General features: G+C 36.8%; 3 protein-coding genes across 8 annotated transcripts; 1 reads left to right on the forward strand and 2 right to left on the reverse strand.

The window, feature by feature from the left end:
* Nucleotides 1-1,667: 1,667 nt before the first annotated feature.
* LOC111778410 (U-box domain-containing protein 3) lies at nt 1,668-7,556 on the forward strand. Of its 2 annotated transcripts, none has more exons than XM_023658207.2 (5): nt 1,668-1,978; nt 4,236-4,516; nt 4,613-4,729; nt 4,840-6,654; nt 7,063-7,556. In XM_023658207.2, exons 2-5 carry the CDS (start codon nt 4,241-4,243, stop codon nt 7,126-7,128), a joined length of 2,274 nt encoding a protein of 757 aa, XP_023513975.2. In that variant the 5' UTR covers nt 1,668-1,978; nt 4,236-4,240; the 3' UTR covers nt 7,129-7,556. The 2 variants fall into 2 exon arrangements, with proteins under 2 accessions (XP_023513975.2, XP_086975190.1); XM_087119064.1 differs by lacking the exon at nt 1,668-1,978 and adding an exon at nt 3,154-3,454.
* On the reverse strand, nt 7,518-13,066 carry LOC111778411 (uncharacterized). 5 transcript variants are annotated; one of them, XM_023658211.2, is made up of 10 exons: nt 12,824-13,066; nt 11,771-11,885; nt 11,271-11,379; nt 11,106-11,187; nt 10,763-10,848; nt 9,110-9,213; nt 8,887-9,017; nt 8,705-8,798; nt 8,390-8,445; nt 7,518-8,012 (listed from the first exon to the last, which is right to left on the reverse strand). In XM_023658211.2, exons 2-10 carry the CDS (start codon nt 11,813-11,815, stop codon nt 7,883-7,885), a joined length of 837 nt encoding a protein of 278 aa, XP_023513979.1. In that variant the 5' UTR covers nt 11,816-11,885; nt 12,824-13,066; the 3' UTR covers nt 7,518-7,882. The 5 variants fall into 5 exon arrangements, with proteins under 5 accessions (XP_023513979.1, XP_023513976.1, XP_086975191.1 ...); XM_023658208.2 differs by having other exon boundaries at nt 11,771-11,963; nt 12,824-13,065; XM_087119065.1 differs by having other exon boundaries at nt 7,518-7,835; nt 11,771-11,963; nt 12,824-13,061.
* A 3,011-nt stretch (nt 13,067-16,077) lies between these two features.
* Nucleotides 16,078-16,892, reverse strand: LOC111778155 (uncharacterized). Its single transcript, XM_023657828.2, has one exon. The coding sequence runs from the start codon at nt 16,830-16,832 to the stop codon at nt 16,338-16,340; it is 495 nt and encodes a 164-aa protein (XP_023513596.1). The 5' UTR covers nt 16,833-16,892; the 3' UTR covers nt 16,078-16,337.
* Nucleotides 16,893-17,115: the final 223 nt, after the last annotated feature.

A 17,115-nucleotide genomic window follows, 5' to 3' on the forward strand; every position in this document is an offset into this window, starting at 1 on the left:
TTACTAGGTTGTTTTAGGGATAATCTAACCGCTTATGAGCATAAAAGATCATTCTTTGATTGTTCGAGAAAAGTACAAAAATAGGAGCCGTTAACGAGTCACCATTTAAATGTGAGTTCAACCCACCCCCAATGAGATGGAGAGTCCACTTTTCTTCCTTAGCTAAATAAGGTTAGGGACGGTGAAGACTTCCCCGTCTCCACACCCCTCCTGATTACATCAAATCTATCCATAGATTTTAAAAAAAAAAATAATTAAACAAATATAATCCTCTAATAACTTGACGACAATATATTTTTCTTCGTTACCTGAATGAGGTCGGGGATGGTGAAGACTTCCCTGTCTCCACACCCCTCCCATTGGGCTCTACACATTTTTTACTGACTCATATATACCATCGTTTTCACATCGATGTACATCACAATCTATTCATAGATTTTTTGTTTTAATAATTAAACAAATATAATCCTCTAATAACTGAATGACAATATGTTTCTTAACGAGTTGAATTATGCTTAAATTATCTGTGAAATTAAGATATATAACCGCTTACAAGCAAATATTATATTGTCATCCAATTATTAGAGGATTATATTTGTTTCAATTAAACAATAGTTCAATGTGCTCATCAACGTCTGACCCTGAGATGTGGATCATCCAAGGCACATTAGCATGACGTACTTCTCCTGTTTGAACCGGGATTTGAAACCAAACTTCTCCTCAGGAGAATAGATGGGTCGATTCAGGTGAGATCCAATGTAGATCCAACTTTCTATTCACTCGTGGGATCCAGGAGGTCCTGGGGGGACCACCTCGGCTCCTCTCTTCTCAAGAATCCATACATCCCTTATCAGTATATGGACAGTTATCTCTCGAGCACAGGTTTAGGTTTGGCCTCAAAATGGGAAAATAAAACGGAGCACTATATATATATATTCGAAAAAGCAAGAGCAGCGGTCCATAAATTGCTAATAAAACAAAAGGATTCGCAAATAAAAGTGCTAATGCTACAACCAGTCCATAAATTGTTAAAGCTTCCATAAAAGCCAGACTAAGCAATAAAATACCTTGGATTTTTCCCTCCGCCTCGGGTTGTCTCGCGATCCCTTCTACAGCTTGGCCCGCAGCAGTGCCTTGACCAACCCCAGGTCCAATAGAAGCAAGCCCGACGGCCAATCCAACAGCAATAACGGAGGCGGCAGAAGTGGATTCATAATAAGTTCCTCACACCAAAAGGAAGAAATGGTTAATGCAGAAATCAGTCAAAATGGTTAATGATACAATCAACCAATGAATTATAACTTATTATTCCATCGCTAAGATTTATCCGACTAACAACTCCGAATTGAAGTAATAATATTATTGATATTAAATCTATATATATATATATGTTTAGCTCAATTTTAATTATACCACAACCAAAATTTGGGGGAAAAAATAAAATAAAATATTATTTAAAAAAAAAAAATGACACAATAAAGAAAGAAATAAATAAAAGCCTTAGAAGAGGGGTATAATCGTAAATTCACAAAGACGATCCACGTTTGTGCAGGGCGGAGTGAGGGAATCCATATCTATTGGAAGCCATGACTTCTCATTATCCATTAAAAGAACTCAAAATTAGTTCTTCTCTCGTTTACCCTTTGATCCAATCATTGTCCTTAAGAAATTCACATATCTTCCTGGGGATTTCTCGATTCCCCATTTTTCAATCTTCCATTCCCTTTCAGTTTCTTCCATACCCTTTTTTTCACCATTACAAAACAACAAACCTCTGCAACCGAGATACCCACTTGCAGCAATCCGCCATTTCTCCCATTTTCCCCCTTTCATTCCACCTCTGTTTCGCTCGCTTCGAGGCGATATTGCAAAACGGTGCCAAGGAGTTTCTCATCGTTTAGTTTCTGAGGAGGATTCTTGTGAAATGGTTTTCCTCTTCGATCGGGTTGTGCCGTGATTCGCCTCTTTCAAGTTGCAGGTAATAACGTTAATCCCTTTGTTCATCAATGTGTGTATGGCTCCGAATGATGAGTTTTAATCTTTTTTTTTTTTTTTAAGAAATTGTTGTGAAATTTTGTTCGTCTTTTCTCGTGGTTGCGATGTGGGTTTTGGGGTGTTTCCTGGATTTGCAAATCTTCTGTTTATCGAGTGAAGGAATACAGAACTGTGTTACAATGGAATCGGTTTAACTAAGTGTCAATGGTTAGATTGGATTAGGGTTCTTGGTGAGTGAGTTCTTAAGCTGGCTGCTAATTCATAGGGATTTATGTGAGAAATGAATGTGGTGATATCTTTAACAGGCTTGGCCTTGCTTGGTATTCCTTCCTATAATTTTATCTTTGTTAGAACTCTAATGTGTATAGTTTTGAAGAATGAGGCAAATAAATACTATTCTTCTAATCATTTGCTAGGCATAGAGACTTGAAGCCTCAGTGGCGTAAGCCTCTTATGGTACGAAACGATGCAAGTGTCGAGGCCAAGAGTTAGAGCCTTGCGTGAAGGCGAATCTCAAGGTTTAAGCCTCAATAGCTGTTTAAAACATTGAAGAATGAGGCAAATTAATACTATTGTTCTAATCATTTACTAGGCATAGAGACTTGAAGCCTCAGTGCATTTTCGTAGAGGTGTAAGCCTCTTATGGTGCAAAACGATGCAAGTCTCGAGGCCAAGAGTTAGAGCCTTGCGTGAAGGCAAGTCTCAAGGTTTAGCCTCAATAGCTGTTTAAAACATTGAAGAATGAGGCAAATTAATACTATTGTTCTAATCATTTTCTAGGCATAGAGACTTGAAGCCTTAGTGCATTTTCATAGAGGTGTAAGCCTCTTATGGTACGAAACGATGCAAGTCTCGAGGCCAAGAGTTAGAGCCTTGCGTGAAGGCAAGTCTCAAGGTTTAGCCTCAATAGCTGTTTAAAACATTGAAGAATGAGGCATATTAATACTATTGTTCTAATCATTTACTAGGCATAGAGACTTGAAGCCTTAGTGCATTTTCATAGAGGTGTAAGCCTCTTATGGTACGAAACGATGCAAGTCTCGAGGCCAAGAGTTAGAGCCTTGCGTGAAGGCAAGTCTCAAGGTTTAGCCTCAATAGCTGTTTAAAACATTGAAGAATGAGGCAAATTAATACTATTGTTCTAATCATTTACTAGGCATAGAGACTTGAAGCCTTAGTGCATTTTCATAGAGGTGTAAGCCTCTTATGGTACGAAACGATGCAAGTCTCGAGGCCAAGAGTTAGAGCCTTGCGTGAAGGCAAGTCTCAAGGTTTAGCCTCAATAGCTGTTTAAAACATTGAAGAATGAGGCAAATTAATACTATTGTTCTAATCATTTACTAGGCGTAGAGACTTGAAGCCTTGGTGCATTTTCGTAGAGGTGTAAGCCTCTTATGGTGCAAAACAATGCATGTCTCGAGGCCAAAAGTTAGAGCCTTGCGTGAAGGCAAGTCTCAAGGTGATAGTTAAATTTTACTACTTCTAGGAGTCCTTGTTTCTACTGCTGAAATGCTTTCATTAGAATGATCCTCTGAAGGGATGACATTAGTTGAATTTCCCAGATCCTTTATACTTACTAGATGGTGGAAAAAAATTGGAGGTGTTCTTGCAAGTGTGATGGAATTTCTATCTCTGAACACAAGAAACCTTAAGTTCTTTGGACAAGTTCTATGTTTGCCTGGTTGGTAGAGTAGATTACTTGATGGTTCTCGATGATGCTTAAATCTGTTCTTAATGTTACCTTCTTCTTCTTCTTCTTCTTCTTCTTCCCTATAAAACGTTTCTGTTTAACACTTGTTATTTTGTGACCGATTGTATTCACCTCATGGGTGGACTTGAGTTGTGAAATCTCTCTGTTTTGATGTAGATGAATGTTCATTATTGTAACGCCCCAAGTCCATCGCTAGCAGACATTGTCCTCTTTGGGTTTCTCCTTAAGGTTTTTAAAATGTGGATTGTGAGATTCCACATCGGCTGGGGTGGAGAACGAAGCATTCTTTATAAGGGTGTGGAAACCTCTCCCTAGCAGATGCATTTTAAAAAGCCTTGAGGGGAAGCCCAAAAAGGAAAGCCCAAATAGGACAATATTTGTTAGCCGGAACTTGAACTGTTACAATTATCTTCTTTAACGTTAATGTAAATCAATATCTTGTCTTCGTGAGGACCTTATATTCATACTAGTTTTAGCCCATATATTGTGTTTGCCTGTTGCTAATGTTGTCATATATCCTTGGAATCAGGACAAATGGGAACAGCCTCTGTACAATGTCTAATTAACAGTATTTCCAGATTCATTCATCTAGTTTCATGCCATACGACAAAGTCTTTGCCTCTTCCTAAGAACTGCAAGAATCTTGCTGTTGTCTTGAAACATCTGAAACTCGTGCTTGATGATGTCGTTAGTCTCAAACTATCCTCCGATGAGTTACTTTATAGAGAATGTGAGTCTCTGGATATCGCTGTTAATGACGCTCGGGAGTTCATTGAAAACTGGTGTCCGAAGATGAGCAAAATTTGCAGCGTAAGTTACCTCAAGAATCAGCTTTCTCTTATATTCCAAATTCAATTCTTCTATCATCCAAACTTTAGTAATTTCGCCTGTTTTGCATCGTCTTAGGCTTTGAAATGTGATCCGCTGCTTATAAAGATTCAAAGCTCTTTACAAGAGATTTGTGAGATTGTATGGAAGTTGTCGGAATCAGCATCATGTAGCTCAAGTCTAAATGCTGTTCAGGTATGTATAAATTTGGAAACATTTATGAAATCTAAGGAGTTCTCTTGATTTTGATACATCTTGTCTGGTTATTTGACCCAAATAACATTGACATCTAATGAACTGTCCAGAAATGTCTTGAAGGTCTTCAACCATTGAAGCAGGAAAGGATATCTGAATCTATAGAAGAGGCTTTAATTAGTCAAAGGAGTGGCATTGGTCCGAACTCCGAAGATCTTCTAAAAATTATCGAAGTTCTTCATTTGATGTCGAATCAAGAACTTCTGAAGGAGACTATAGCAGTCGAAAAGGAGAGAATCGATGCTGAACAAAACAATGCGAAAGAGGAACTATATCGGATCAACGAAATTATGGATCTAATTATCCGTATACGAGATTGGATGATTAGAAAGGACTATTTTCATGGGATAAATGGAGTATCAGTTCCTTCATACTTCCGCTGTCCATTGTCGTTGGAACTGATGCTTGATCCAGTAATTGTGGCGTCTGGCCAAACTTATGACAGGTCCTCCATTCAAAAGTGGATAGATAGTGGGCTGAACATCTGCCCCAACACTCATCAGACGCTCACGCATACAAATCTCATTCCCAATTACACTGTTAAAGCCATGATTTTGAGTTGGTGCGATGAAAACAAACTGAATATTTCCAGTTTATCATCGTTGGTTCAATTGTCTCAGCAGGATTCAAATCGAAGTGATAGCTCTCGATCATCTCCTGAAGTTGAAAAGGGTTCTAACAAGCGAAATGGGGACGTTTTTACTAATTTAATTGGGGGGAAATCTAATGAAGGCCAGAGAAACGAAACCGAAAAGTTTGACCACCCTTCCCCTCAGCAGTCATATATCTACAGCAGGAGTGTATCAGCCTCCAGTGCCTTATCTAGCATTGATTATGTTCCATCGGCACTTAATGAGGTGTTGAAGATATCAACTAAACACGAAATCACATCAGAACATCCTACTGCATCTCATAATGAAGCATCGGGGTTGAATTCATCATTAGAAGGTGGACAATTACAGGCTTCTAAAACAGAAACAGGCATGGTGGAGAATGGAAACTGTAATAGTACAACAGGTAACTTAGTTCCAGTCGAACCTGAATCCGATAACTCATCGGGGGATTTGCATATCAAGAAATTAGTTGCAGACCTTCAGAGCCAAAAGGATGAAGTTAAAATGAAAGCTGCAGAAGAATTAAGGCTTCTTGCCAAGGATAACGTAGAGAACCGTGTTATAATAGGCCAATGTGGGGCTATAGGCCCCTTACTTTCACTGTTATATTCAGATGGAAAGCAGATACAAGAGCATGCAGTGACAGCTCTCTTAAACCTGTCAATTAATGAAAATAATAAAGTCATGATTGCACAAGGAGGAGCTATAGAACCACTTATTCATGTTTTGAAGACAGGAACATCTACTGCTAAAGAAAATTCTGCAGCAACTTTATTCAGTCTCTCTGTATTGGAAGAATACAAGGCCAAAATCGGTCGGTCTGGTGCAGTTAAAGCCTTGGTCAATCTCTTAGGTGAGGGTACACTGAGGGGTAAGAAAGATGCAGCCACTGCTTTGTTCAACTTATCAATTTTTCATGAAAATAAGGCTCGTATAGTTCAAGCAGGAGCAGTTAAGTACCTTGTTGGGCTACTAGCCACTACTACGGGTATGGTTGATAAGGCTGCTGCACTTCTTGCTAATTTGTCGACAATTTCGGAGGGACGATTGGCAATTGCTCGGGAAGGGGGTATACCCTTGTTGGTAGAAATTGTTGAATGTGGATCTATGAGAGGAAAGGAAAATGCTGCATCTATTCTGTTGCAACTATGCCTTCATAGTCCCAAGTTTTGTACCCTGGTTCTCCAAGAAGGAGCCGTTCCACCTCTCGTCGCCCTATCTCAGTCTGGCACACCTAGAGCAAAAGAAAAGGTATCTATTCTACCCTCCTTTTCAATGGGAGATATCTGTAATTCTCCTTGGGATTCCCCTTTTTTTGTAATTTCATGCTATGAATCCACAGCCTTTTGCTTTTCGCGTCATGAATCATATTAGGATTAAGCTAACCAATAACATTTGTTTTTCCGAAGAAAAAGTCCGAACGAATAACTACGAAAATCTTTAGACGCAAACACCCCTTCTCACTCTGAGGGCTTGACTTTTGTTTGGCTGGCTTGTCAAGCATCCTTTGTATTCTTTTACATTTTATCTCAATGACAGTTCGGTTGATCTAGAACTATACAAGAAACTTGATTCCGTTGTACTTTACGTCGTTCGTACAAGAACGATGCAAGGAAAGAGTGGAAAAGGAGGAGAGTAACACTTTTCCTCATATTGCAGGCACAACAGCTACTCAGCCATTTTCGGAATCAAAGAGATGGAAGCACAGGGAAAGCAAAATCATAGGAAGAGAACTTTCTCAATTTCATCAACTATTGAAGGGTATGATCTTCATCAGTTTCTTCACTATTGTGTAAAAGAGGAATAAATTCTTTAGTTATGAATTATATCTTTGGCAGCTGTGTGCATCTGGGTTTTGTTTTCTCTCCCTAAAATTCCAAGTGAGGAATGGTTTGTAAATGTAGAATCTAAGCTGCTTCTCCATGTCTTTCTTTGTTTTAATTCTTTTTGGTGGAATCTAGACACGTAGGGTTCTAGATTCTGTTTTGCTTTGAGCTTGGCCAGAACATAGCCTGGACAGTTCCACTGCAGTGGTTTTAGTGGTTCTGTTGTGAGTATTGTACATATAATGTAGATATATTGTGGACTCTCCCACTTAATTTGTAATAGCACTCTTTATTCATATGAACCATCATCTCTACCTTTCTTATTAACTTAGAAACAGCCTTGTCATCAACACAAAGATTTTGACGTATCCATAGATTCTGTATATATATAGTTGAAACTCAAAAGGATTCAAACTCTGATTTGATCTTGGTGAAGTTCATACAAAGTATCAAAGAGACCCCAAAAAGAACATCCTATCTTAAGAGTTCAATGGAAAAGGAAATGGAATTTAATCATCATCCTCTGGATCAATATCCTTAATCTTCACATCTGCATCTTCACCGTATTGAATGCAGATATCTATTTGAGCCAACACGTATCTTATACTGTTCAAACAAACGATATCATATCAGGCTTGGCCTTCCAAGACAAGTCAATGCAACAGTAAACCCAATTCAAATGAACTGCAACATCTCAAAGCGGAAGTATAAAGCCAGGAGAAAAGAATAAGATCTTCCTGTTGTGTCGTTATATTTCCGATCATTTGTTCGAGGACTATGGAACTGGTAATATAGAAAGAAAAAAAGTAAATTTCTAAACCCCATGCTCGTGTTGATACAAGAACCTTAAACTTACAATTTCATTCTATCGAACCCCAGATTTGAATAAAAAGATCGTTCAAGAATTAACCAATAAATTGCACAAACTTCAACTATTGAAACACCCACAACAAGTCATAAATGCACAAACTCAACTGTGAAAATACACAAACTTAGTAAAACACAAAACCATTAGTAGCAGAAAAATTCTTAATTCCAACTAGAAAATATCCAAAATGATCATAAGTATACACAAAATAATCTTGTCAAACCAAACCAAAGAAAAAAAATCCAAGAAACAGAAGTACATGGGGAGGTGAGTGCACAGAAAAAAAGAGTACCTGCTTTCTTTCCTCAAGTCAAGTGGCACAAAACTCACCATGTTATATTCGTCCACCTAAAATAATAAATGGATGTAAATAAATACAAAACCAACATTCTCATTCATTGCAAATTGCAAAAGAACATAATTGGGAATATATAAATTAACGTGCATAAAAACTAAAAGTATTTTCAATGATCTTTCCAAACATTATGATAAAATATCACCTTCCATTCTAAGAGAATAATGATTGTTATGTTTAGACTGCAAACAAAAATTCTCAACCATGCACCGGAAACTTGAGTAATGTATGAAAAAACTGTAAGCTGCTCACCAGTTCAATAAGAGCTTTATTTAGCTTTGAAAATTGTGGAGCCATACGTTGATTCAACTCTGACAACAAAACTCGAGGCTCCGGATTTAAGAAGCTAGAGTTTAAGTCAAGAATTTAGAACAATGAAGGAAAATTTGACTGGAATAGTTAGCTCAGGAGCAGATGGTGAAGAAGATACATACTCTTCAATATCCTTTTTGTTGGTCACAAGATCCATTTTGGAGAGGATGTTAATATGTGGCAATTCAAGTTGGACCATTGCTGAAAGAGATGCCATACAACCACTAATAAACTTTGTGATGTCTGTCATGAACTGATACATAGGCCAATTGTCACTATACGAGTAAAGAACAGAGCAAGGCATTACTGGGGTGATAGAAAGTTATGAACTTAGAATTTACAGACCTGAGAATCAAGCAAATACACAGCACAGACATTGAAATTTTTTCGCCTTAAATGCTCCACAAAGTTCTTAAGAACAGGAACATGGGAAAAGAGCTCTATCTGACCTACATGGTAGCCAAAAGTGATAAATATTGAATACCCAATTCTAGCATGAAAATCAACTATGTTTAACGTCGTAGTATCTTGAGTAGGTACGATCTGTTCTAGAATAAGATGACTGATACTCAGATTTATTAGGTGTAGTATGAGATCAAGTTGGTTTTCGTATTTGCAATTTTTAATCCCAACGTAGTCAATATATGCCACACATACAAGCACACTTCTACTTCAGTGACAAGGAAATGCTCCTAAAGAAAACTCTTTTACGGTTAGTATTTGTAATAGTTCAAGCCCACCGTAAGCAGATATTGTCTGTTTTGGCCCGTTATATATCGTTGTCTACCTCACGATTTTTTATTTATTATTATTATTATTTTTATAAGAGACAATTTTATTGATGATTGAAATTTATAAAAGGGATGTATAATCCATGGTGTTTATAAAAGACCTTCCCAATTTGCAATGAGGGAGGTATACCTATAGGAAGTACAAATATTGGACAGTTTACACCAAGATATAATTTGGTAAACAACACTGTCGAAAAGTTTTGTGTATGTCTGTGTCTTTTCTGCAAATATTCTCTGATTTCTTTCTTTCCACATATTCTAAAAGAAAGCCATGATGAAGTTTTTCCATAATAGGGCTTTTTCATTCTTGAAAGGGTGGAACGTTAAGGCCATATCCAAAAATTCATTTACCTCCCTAGGAAATGTGAGATGTCATCCGAATATATTGAGAATTGTTGTCTAGAGATTCTTAACGTATGTGCATTGCATAAACAAGTGGCTTTGTGATTTGTTTTCTTTCTTGCATAATGGACACCAATTCGGAGGAGTGATGTAAGACATTCTTTTTTAGAGTTTTTCACTTGTGCTAATGGCTTTTTGCTCTATTTCCCAAAGGAAAGAACTTCACCTTTTTATGCTGTTATGCTGTTATCCTTTCCATACTGTATTTGCTAGTGTGAGATTTATATTGCTTCTACATTTTCATACAACATTTGCTGTCCTTTTCATCCTTTTCATACTGTCTGCCTCGTGATTTTAAAACGCGTCTACTTGAGAGAGGTTTCCACACTTTTACAAATAATGTTTTGTTCTCCTCTCCGACTGATGTGGAATCTCACAATCACAATCCACCCCCCTTGTTGCCTAGAGTCCTTGTTGACACACTGCCCGATTTCTCTTACCTCTTTAGTTAGATCACCCTTTTTTGTTCGATGATTTTCTAAAGAACCTAGGAAGTCATTCTCATTTATAGCTATAATTACATCATACCAAACAGTAAAGCAGAAGTATGAAACCCAAAATAATCTCCTGAGCAAAAAACTACCGATACATCTTAACAAAAACTTAGAAAAACAAAACTTTGACAGAAAGGTAAAAGAAAGAAACTATAGATAAGACCAAACTATAAAAGTTGAAACTTAAAGTAGTAAGAGTATTAATCATAGTATTTAAGTATATTTATCCTCATACAAACTACAACTGTATGATAGCCATCTATCAGTTTAAACAATACACAAACACAAGCACACAAGAGAACGGTGCAAACCTGGGCAGTCAAAAACTAAGTAGTCATCATCCATGTAGTTATCCAATTCTTCTGTCAACCAATCATCTAGATTTTCTTCAAGATGTCTAATAAAAGATTAAGGTAATTCACAAGGTTTTAAAGAACACACTATAAATCTTTGCCCACAACTTCAGAAATAAAAGGAACTGTTCATTCATTAAATGAACCGAAGTTTTTTTTTTTTTTTTTTTTCTTGGGTGGGTGGGTGGATGGATGATGACTGATGGATAAATACACAATATACAAAAACATGTTTTTTGAATTTACAGTGACTGAATCCCACAACTTCAAGGAGATAAAGGGCATAATCACTTAAGGATACTCCATGCAGTATAGAAGGCCACCATTAGGACCAAGTCCAAGCTCCTCCATAACGTCATCCAATGAAACGAGCTCCCTAATATCTGTAAGCATGTAATACAAATCACTCAAGTTTAGTGTTTTAGTCATTTTTACTCATAAGATCGTCCAAGTAATGTACGCCTACCCATGGCTACAGGATAGTCAAAATGTTCGGCAGCAGGGTCAAGATTCACAACATGCATAGTTCGGCCAACCGTCTTGCAGTGTTGGTGCAAGCTAGAGCAGTAAGTTGACTGATTCAAGTAAAAACTTCGATGAAGTTGGTTAAAATCAATCAGCATTGTAGACCAAGATGGTTCATAGATGGAATCAAACAATGGAAAGGAAATAGCTGCTATTTTCTGGAATACATAGCCACATTTTCATAAAGAAACAACTACTGATTAATAATCAGACAAGAACAAATTATGATTCTGGATTCATTTAAGAGCATATTAACAAAAAAATACTCCAAATACAGCAAACTTTAGTAGTTTGATGCGATGACTATCCCTAATGCGTGAAACGTATATTCAAAAGCTATGCCATGTCCATTGAAATGTTAGATGCTAATTTTTAGTTATCACACAGTGGAATACAAGTAAGAAAAGGTAAGAACAGCTGAATAGAGCACTTATCCATCACCTTGCCACTGCCGGCAGGACCAATAACTAGTTGTGCATATCCCATGGTAGCTTACAAGTTGTCTCACAAGTTTAAAGCAGACAAAGACAGCAGATGATCCGCAATGATGCAACAACTGCAGCAACAATATATGCAGAACACCAAACACCCACCGAGAATAGCAAATTCAATAAGTCAGAGAAGCCCATAAACACTGTAAGAGAGAAGCACAATTGGTAAAAGTAAAAGTTAAAAGATCACGTACAGCATATAGGGGGGAAAATCAAAAAAAGAAAAATCTCAGCTTATGTTCTTGTAAAAAACAGGCTACTGTTACAGATATAAAAGAGAGAAAAAGAAGAGAAGAAACACAAGAATTGAAAAAAATTCTATAAAACAAGAGCATCCAGACAGAGCTAACCAATTGTTCAAGAACAAATTGCTAAAAGTTCATCAATGGAAAAGAAATCATTCAGCTAAGGTAGATCTCACAAACACGATGAGAAACAAGATACATATACCAAAAGGAACCAACAACGAAATACCAAGCAAGGATAACTAAGACATAAGAGATGGCCAAAACCTCGAGGAAATCAACAAAAAAGCAACACTACCCCAAAGGAAAACTTACACCCAAAATTCCCAGACAAGAACTATCCTTCTCGTTTGAAATTCTGTAATTAAAGCAAGGTTCAAAACCGTCTTTAAATGCAAAATCCTATTAATGGAAACCAAGATTGCTTTGAAAGAAAATTTGATGACAATATCAGCCGGCGATAAGAAAAATAAATTCAAGCCGCCACAAAAACACATTGTTCTTCGATCAAATCGAGCCAACCGAAGCATTCGCGTGAAATTACATAAAAAAGGTAAACTGAGATCATTTCCTATTTCATAAAACGGTACGAAGACTAAAACCCTTCCAACTCCGACTTCAACACGAGCCATAACGGCGAGACAGAGTCAATGAGAAATGATATGAACATTCAACCACCAAAAACATAGAAAACAAAAGGGAAAGCAAAAAGAATCACCAATTTTCAGGGAAGAGTAAATGAGTAAATGAAAGCTTACCGACAAAGCAGAAGAGGATTAAAACCCTTGAACATTGGGGTATTGAAGGGCGATCATGAGGTCGGATTAGTGAGAAAAAACTGGTAAAATGCAGAGAAGAAGAAAGGGCGGGAGATGATGAAGAAGATGAGGAAGACGGCGAAATAAAAAGAGAGTGGCGATTCAACTTCAACGGGAAATTAACGAGTTAGAGAGTAACGTATGAACTGACACCAAAACAAGAACGAAAAAACAAAATAAATAAATAGAAAATGTTCCGTTTTGATCTTATAAACTGTTCATTTTCCATTTTTAATTTTTTTTTTTTTTTTTAAAGCTCCGTTTTAAGTGCTTTACGAGGACGATAGATTTGAAACCATTTGTGTTTTTTCTTTTCTTTTTGTTATTTATCTCAAAAATACTATAAATTTTTTAAATTTTCAAAAAAAATAAAAAAATCTAAAAATACCCGTTTAAAAAATACTCATAAATTTTTAAAAAATATTTTAAAAAGTAATTACCGTCAATATATGGACGAATATCGTCTATAGACACCTCATAAATTCATAAATTATAAAATTATTTTTTTAATAAATTTTAAAGGTATTTGTAAAAAATTTTAAATTTTTAATGGCATTTTCCATGATTTTTTTGAAAACTCAAAAGAATTGTTTATTTAAAATTAACGGTTTCTATCCAAAATTAATGGGTATTATTAAGAATTATGAAAGTTGAATATTTTTTCTAAGATAGAGTTCAATGTTTAGCGATATTTTATTAATTTAACGTAATAAAATTTGAATTAAATTAAAAGATGAGACCATAAATTGTAAAGTTAATTTTTTAGCTTTCCAAATAATATTTCCAGTCTAATTATGTTCTTAAGGTGTAATTGATATTTAAGTTGGTGGAAAATAAATTCATAAATTTTAAAAGTGTGCAATAGTTTTTTTAGTTTTAAAATATATTTAAGTTTATGTTTAATAAATTTCTAATATATTTCAATATATATATTAAACATTATTCTAGAAACAAAAATGTAATTTTTTATTTATTTATTTTTTTTTTTTTTTTGGGTTAAAATCCTAAATGTGAAAGTATTCATGAAATTTTTCATCACTAAAATTTAATAAATTAACATTTAAAAAAAAGAAGGTAGGATTTAAAAAAAAAAGAAAAGAGTCATTATTTTAAATTTCAATCATTTGATACAAGTAATTTAAAGGAAAAAACGATTCCCTCTCAATCTCACATACGAAAAAAAATGTCAAAACTCATAAAAACACTAACTCTCGATCTAGCCCTTGCGAGAATGAGAAGAATCAACTCTCAGTTCCAAATCATAAGAACGCTAACTCTCGATCTAACCCTCGATCATAAGAACGCTAACTCTCGATCCAACCCTGGAATGTAAGACTGTCAGACACATTATAACAACCGCCTTCAATAAATTCTCCAAGACGCCAACCCCACGTCTATCTTCCGAGAGCGACTTTACTCCATTACCAATTTCGAAGGAACTAAAAGAAACCTTTCAGTAGTTATGCATGGAAATGGCTTTTCCAAGGCAACGAGGACAGCCACTTATGGGAAGGTTACAGCTCTAGTCCCATATTCTTTTGAAAGGCTCATTAGGAAATCTCCATAACCACTTACAAAATCATGCTTGCCTTTCTTTATTCAAGGCAATGATCGTATCAGACCTATTCACAAAGGCTCAGGGGTGCATGCCAAAACTGGAAGAAAAAAAGGCTGACTAAACCAAGTCGATTCAATATGAACGAACTACAATCGCAAAGTAAAAAATAAGATAAGTAATCCGGTGTTCTGTTTGGATGGAAAAACCGTCACGAGAAATTGACATGTCGCTTCAGGAATCGATTTCTCTTCGTTGTAGCGACATGTCAATTTATCGTTGATTCAAAAAAATGAACTCAAACCAACCTACGTATACTCTCCGTCCTATACCAAGGCTCGTCGGCATCTAATATGCCATTAACGTAAGCAAACATTGATCGTCCAGCTACAGTGTTCACATCAGCCAGTTCAGAAAATATTCTACATAAGAAAAGGTACCACAGACAGTGACTCGAGACCCATAGCTTTAAGCTATGAAAAGGAGACCTATATATATCTGATGAAATGTAATATTAAACTTAATGATACAAGGAAATATTAAAGATCTGATAGAGAAAGGCTTTTATAAGAGGTTGTTTAAGTGTATAAACATCCAGAAAGCATATTTCTTATTAGAAGTAATTACAAGAATTAGCCGCATTACAGCATATGACTTAGCAAAGGCACCTCGCCCCTTAGGGAAGTGAGGCACACCTAAGGCCTAGACAGGCCTTTTAAATGCCAATCACTACAAGCTATCCATGTAAGATTCAACAAGTTGATCTTTACCATAAATTTCACCCATAGCCTACAATCTCCTTTCTCTATACTTGATCAGTTAGTGTAAGATCCCAAGTAAATTGGAGAGGAGAACGAGTGTCAGCGAGGACGCTGACCCCGAAAGGGGTGAATTGTGAGATCCCACATCGATTAGAGAGGGGAACGAATGTCAGCAATGATGTTGGGCCTCAAAGGGGGTGGATTGTGAGATCAAACATCGGTTGGAGAAGGGAACAAAGAATTCTTTAAAAAGATGTGGAAACCTCACCCTAGCATACGTGTTTTACAAACTTTGAGGGGAAATTCGAAAGAAAAAGCCCAAAGAGGACGATATCTACTAGCGGTGGGCTTGTCCATACATACATCCAAAAATTAGGTAAACCTTAACCTTGACTCGAGGCGATTGAGAGAAAAAAAAAACAAGATTTTTGTTCTTCTCTCCTTAAGTTGTTTAGGTATACATAATACCTCCATTTATTTTCTACCTTCAACAATATCTCCTCCAATTTTTATGAAGAGAAAGAACCTAAATACCAACGTGCCCAAGAGAAGTCTCACAAGACAAACAAGACTTCTCTTAGGGGTGAACATGGAGAAATTTTCCAAATAACTCAGGCAGTACTAGTGCACAAAGACAAACAAGTAACGTTTTAATTTCTTTAATAGACTGATCTCAAAGAACAACCATCTCACTCTATCTCATTGTTTGGAACAATGCCTTCAAAGAAATCAAGGTTTATAAACATCACAGTTCATGACTAGCCCCTAGATCAGTGACATGCCCATAGTGGTTCTACCTGGAACAACAAAGCAGTGACACAATCCTATGGAACCCAAAAATTTTCATATTCTAAGTTCCTAACAATTGCTTGCCAATCTCTAAATACATTCTCAGAATGTTTACATTACTTTAACAAAGAGGTACAGAAAATCCGGAAACAAAAATATCCATTAAACAATTTGACACAGAACAACTATAATATAGAAGCATCAAAACGACGCAATTAGGGGATAATCTTAAGCAAAGAGAACAAGTCGTCCACCAAATGCACCAATTGAAGGTACAAATTATTAAATAACCAAACAGCCAAAAAAGATCCGAAGAACAACGATTCAGTGATGCAAAAACGAGTAAATTTTAAGGAATCTCCCAAGGTTTGGGCTCGGGGACAGCAACAACCATACCTTGAAGGTCGGGGGTGAGAATAACCTGGCAGCCCAGCCTCGAGTGCTTGTTCAAAGCCCTAACCCTAGAATTTCTCTTGAGCACATACTCCTCATCGTAGGACCGCGGCGGCAGCTTCTCGAGCCACTCCTGAGCGATACTGACCTCGCATTCAGCCGAACACGCGCTGATGTCTTCCAATCGATGAGATTCGGGGTCAATCAGACCCCGATTGGCGAGCGCCTTCAGAAGAGTCTGGCCGGTCAATCCGACAATCTCCTTCTTCGTGCCCTCCGGATCAATCGCGAACAGTTTGACGATGCGATCTGACACCTTTTTGGACGAGGACGATGGGGTTTCCGACGAGGCGACGGCCGACGCTGAGCCTCTTGTGAAAATGGATTTGGAGTAGCTAATCGCCGGCAGACGGTGGATTTGGCGGAGCCTGTGGAGGTTTGCGACTGCCATTGTGGGGGTAATTTGATGAGCTGATGCCGATGAATGAAAGACACTATTATAAAGCTTTCCAGCAATGGATTTCAAGTCTCGCGCTGAATTTATTGGGGGGTAATTCGGGTACATAAAAAGAGTTGGGTTATTATTACTTATTTGGCAGTTTTTTTTTTTTTTTTTTTTTTTTTTCCTTTTTACTTTTCAAAAAAATCACTCAAAATGTATTTACGAGAGAAATAGTGGAACTGGCAAAAGTGAAAGATCTCCTAACGTAACTGGGACCGAGGCGGACTTGACC

This window comes from Cucurbita pepo, chromosome 17 (assembly GCF_057944985.1).
Source record: "Cucurbita pepo subsp. pepo isolate OVF chromosome 17, ASM5794498v1, whole genome shotgun sequence".
Taxonomy (NCBI): domain Eukaryota; kingdom Viridiplantae; phylum Streptophyta; class Magnoliopsida; order Cucurbitales; family Cucurbitaceae; genus Cucurbita; species Cucurbita pepo.

Coding starts and splice junctions, on each gene's coding strand:
- LOC111778410 (XM_087119064.1), top strand. CDS start 3,403: ATGCATGTCTCGAGGCCAAAAGTTAGAGCCTTGCGTGAAGGCAAGTCT. Junction 3,455..4,235: donor GCGTGAAGGCAAGTCTCAAG/GTGATAGTTAAA, acceptor CCTTGGAATCAG/GACAAATGGGAACAGCCTCT. Junction 6,655..7,062: donor CACCTAGAGCAAAAGAAAAG/GTATCTATTCTA, acceptor CTCATATTGCAG/GCACAACAGCTACTCAGCCA.
- LOC111778411 (XM_023658211.2), bottom strand. CDS start 11,815: ATGGGATATGCACAACTAGTTATTGGTCCTGCCGGCAGTGGCAAG. Junction 10,849..11,105: donor GGCCTTCTATACTGCATGGA/GTATCCTTAAGT, acceptor ATCTTTTATTAG/ACATCTTGAAGAAAATCTAG. Junction 8,446..8,704: donor ATAAAGCTCTTATTGAACTG/GTGAGCAGCTTA, acceptor TTATTATTTTAG/GTGGACGAATATAACATGGT.
- LOC111778155 (XM_023657828.2), bottom strand. CDS start 16,832: ATGGCAGTCGCAAACCTCCACAGGCTCCGCCAAATCCACCGTCTGCCG.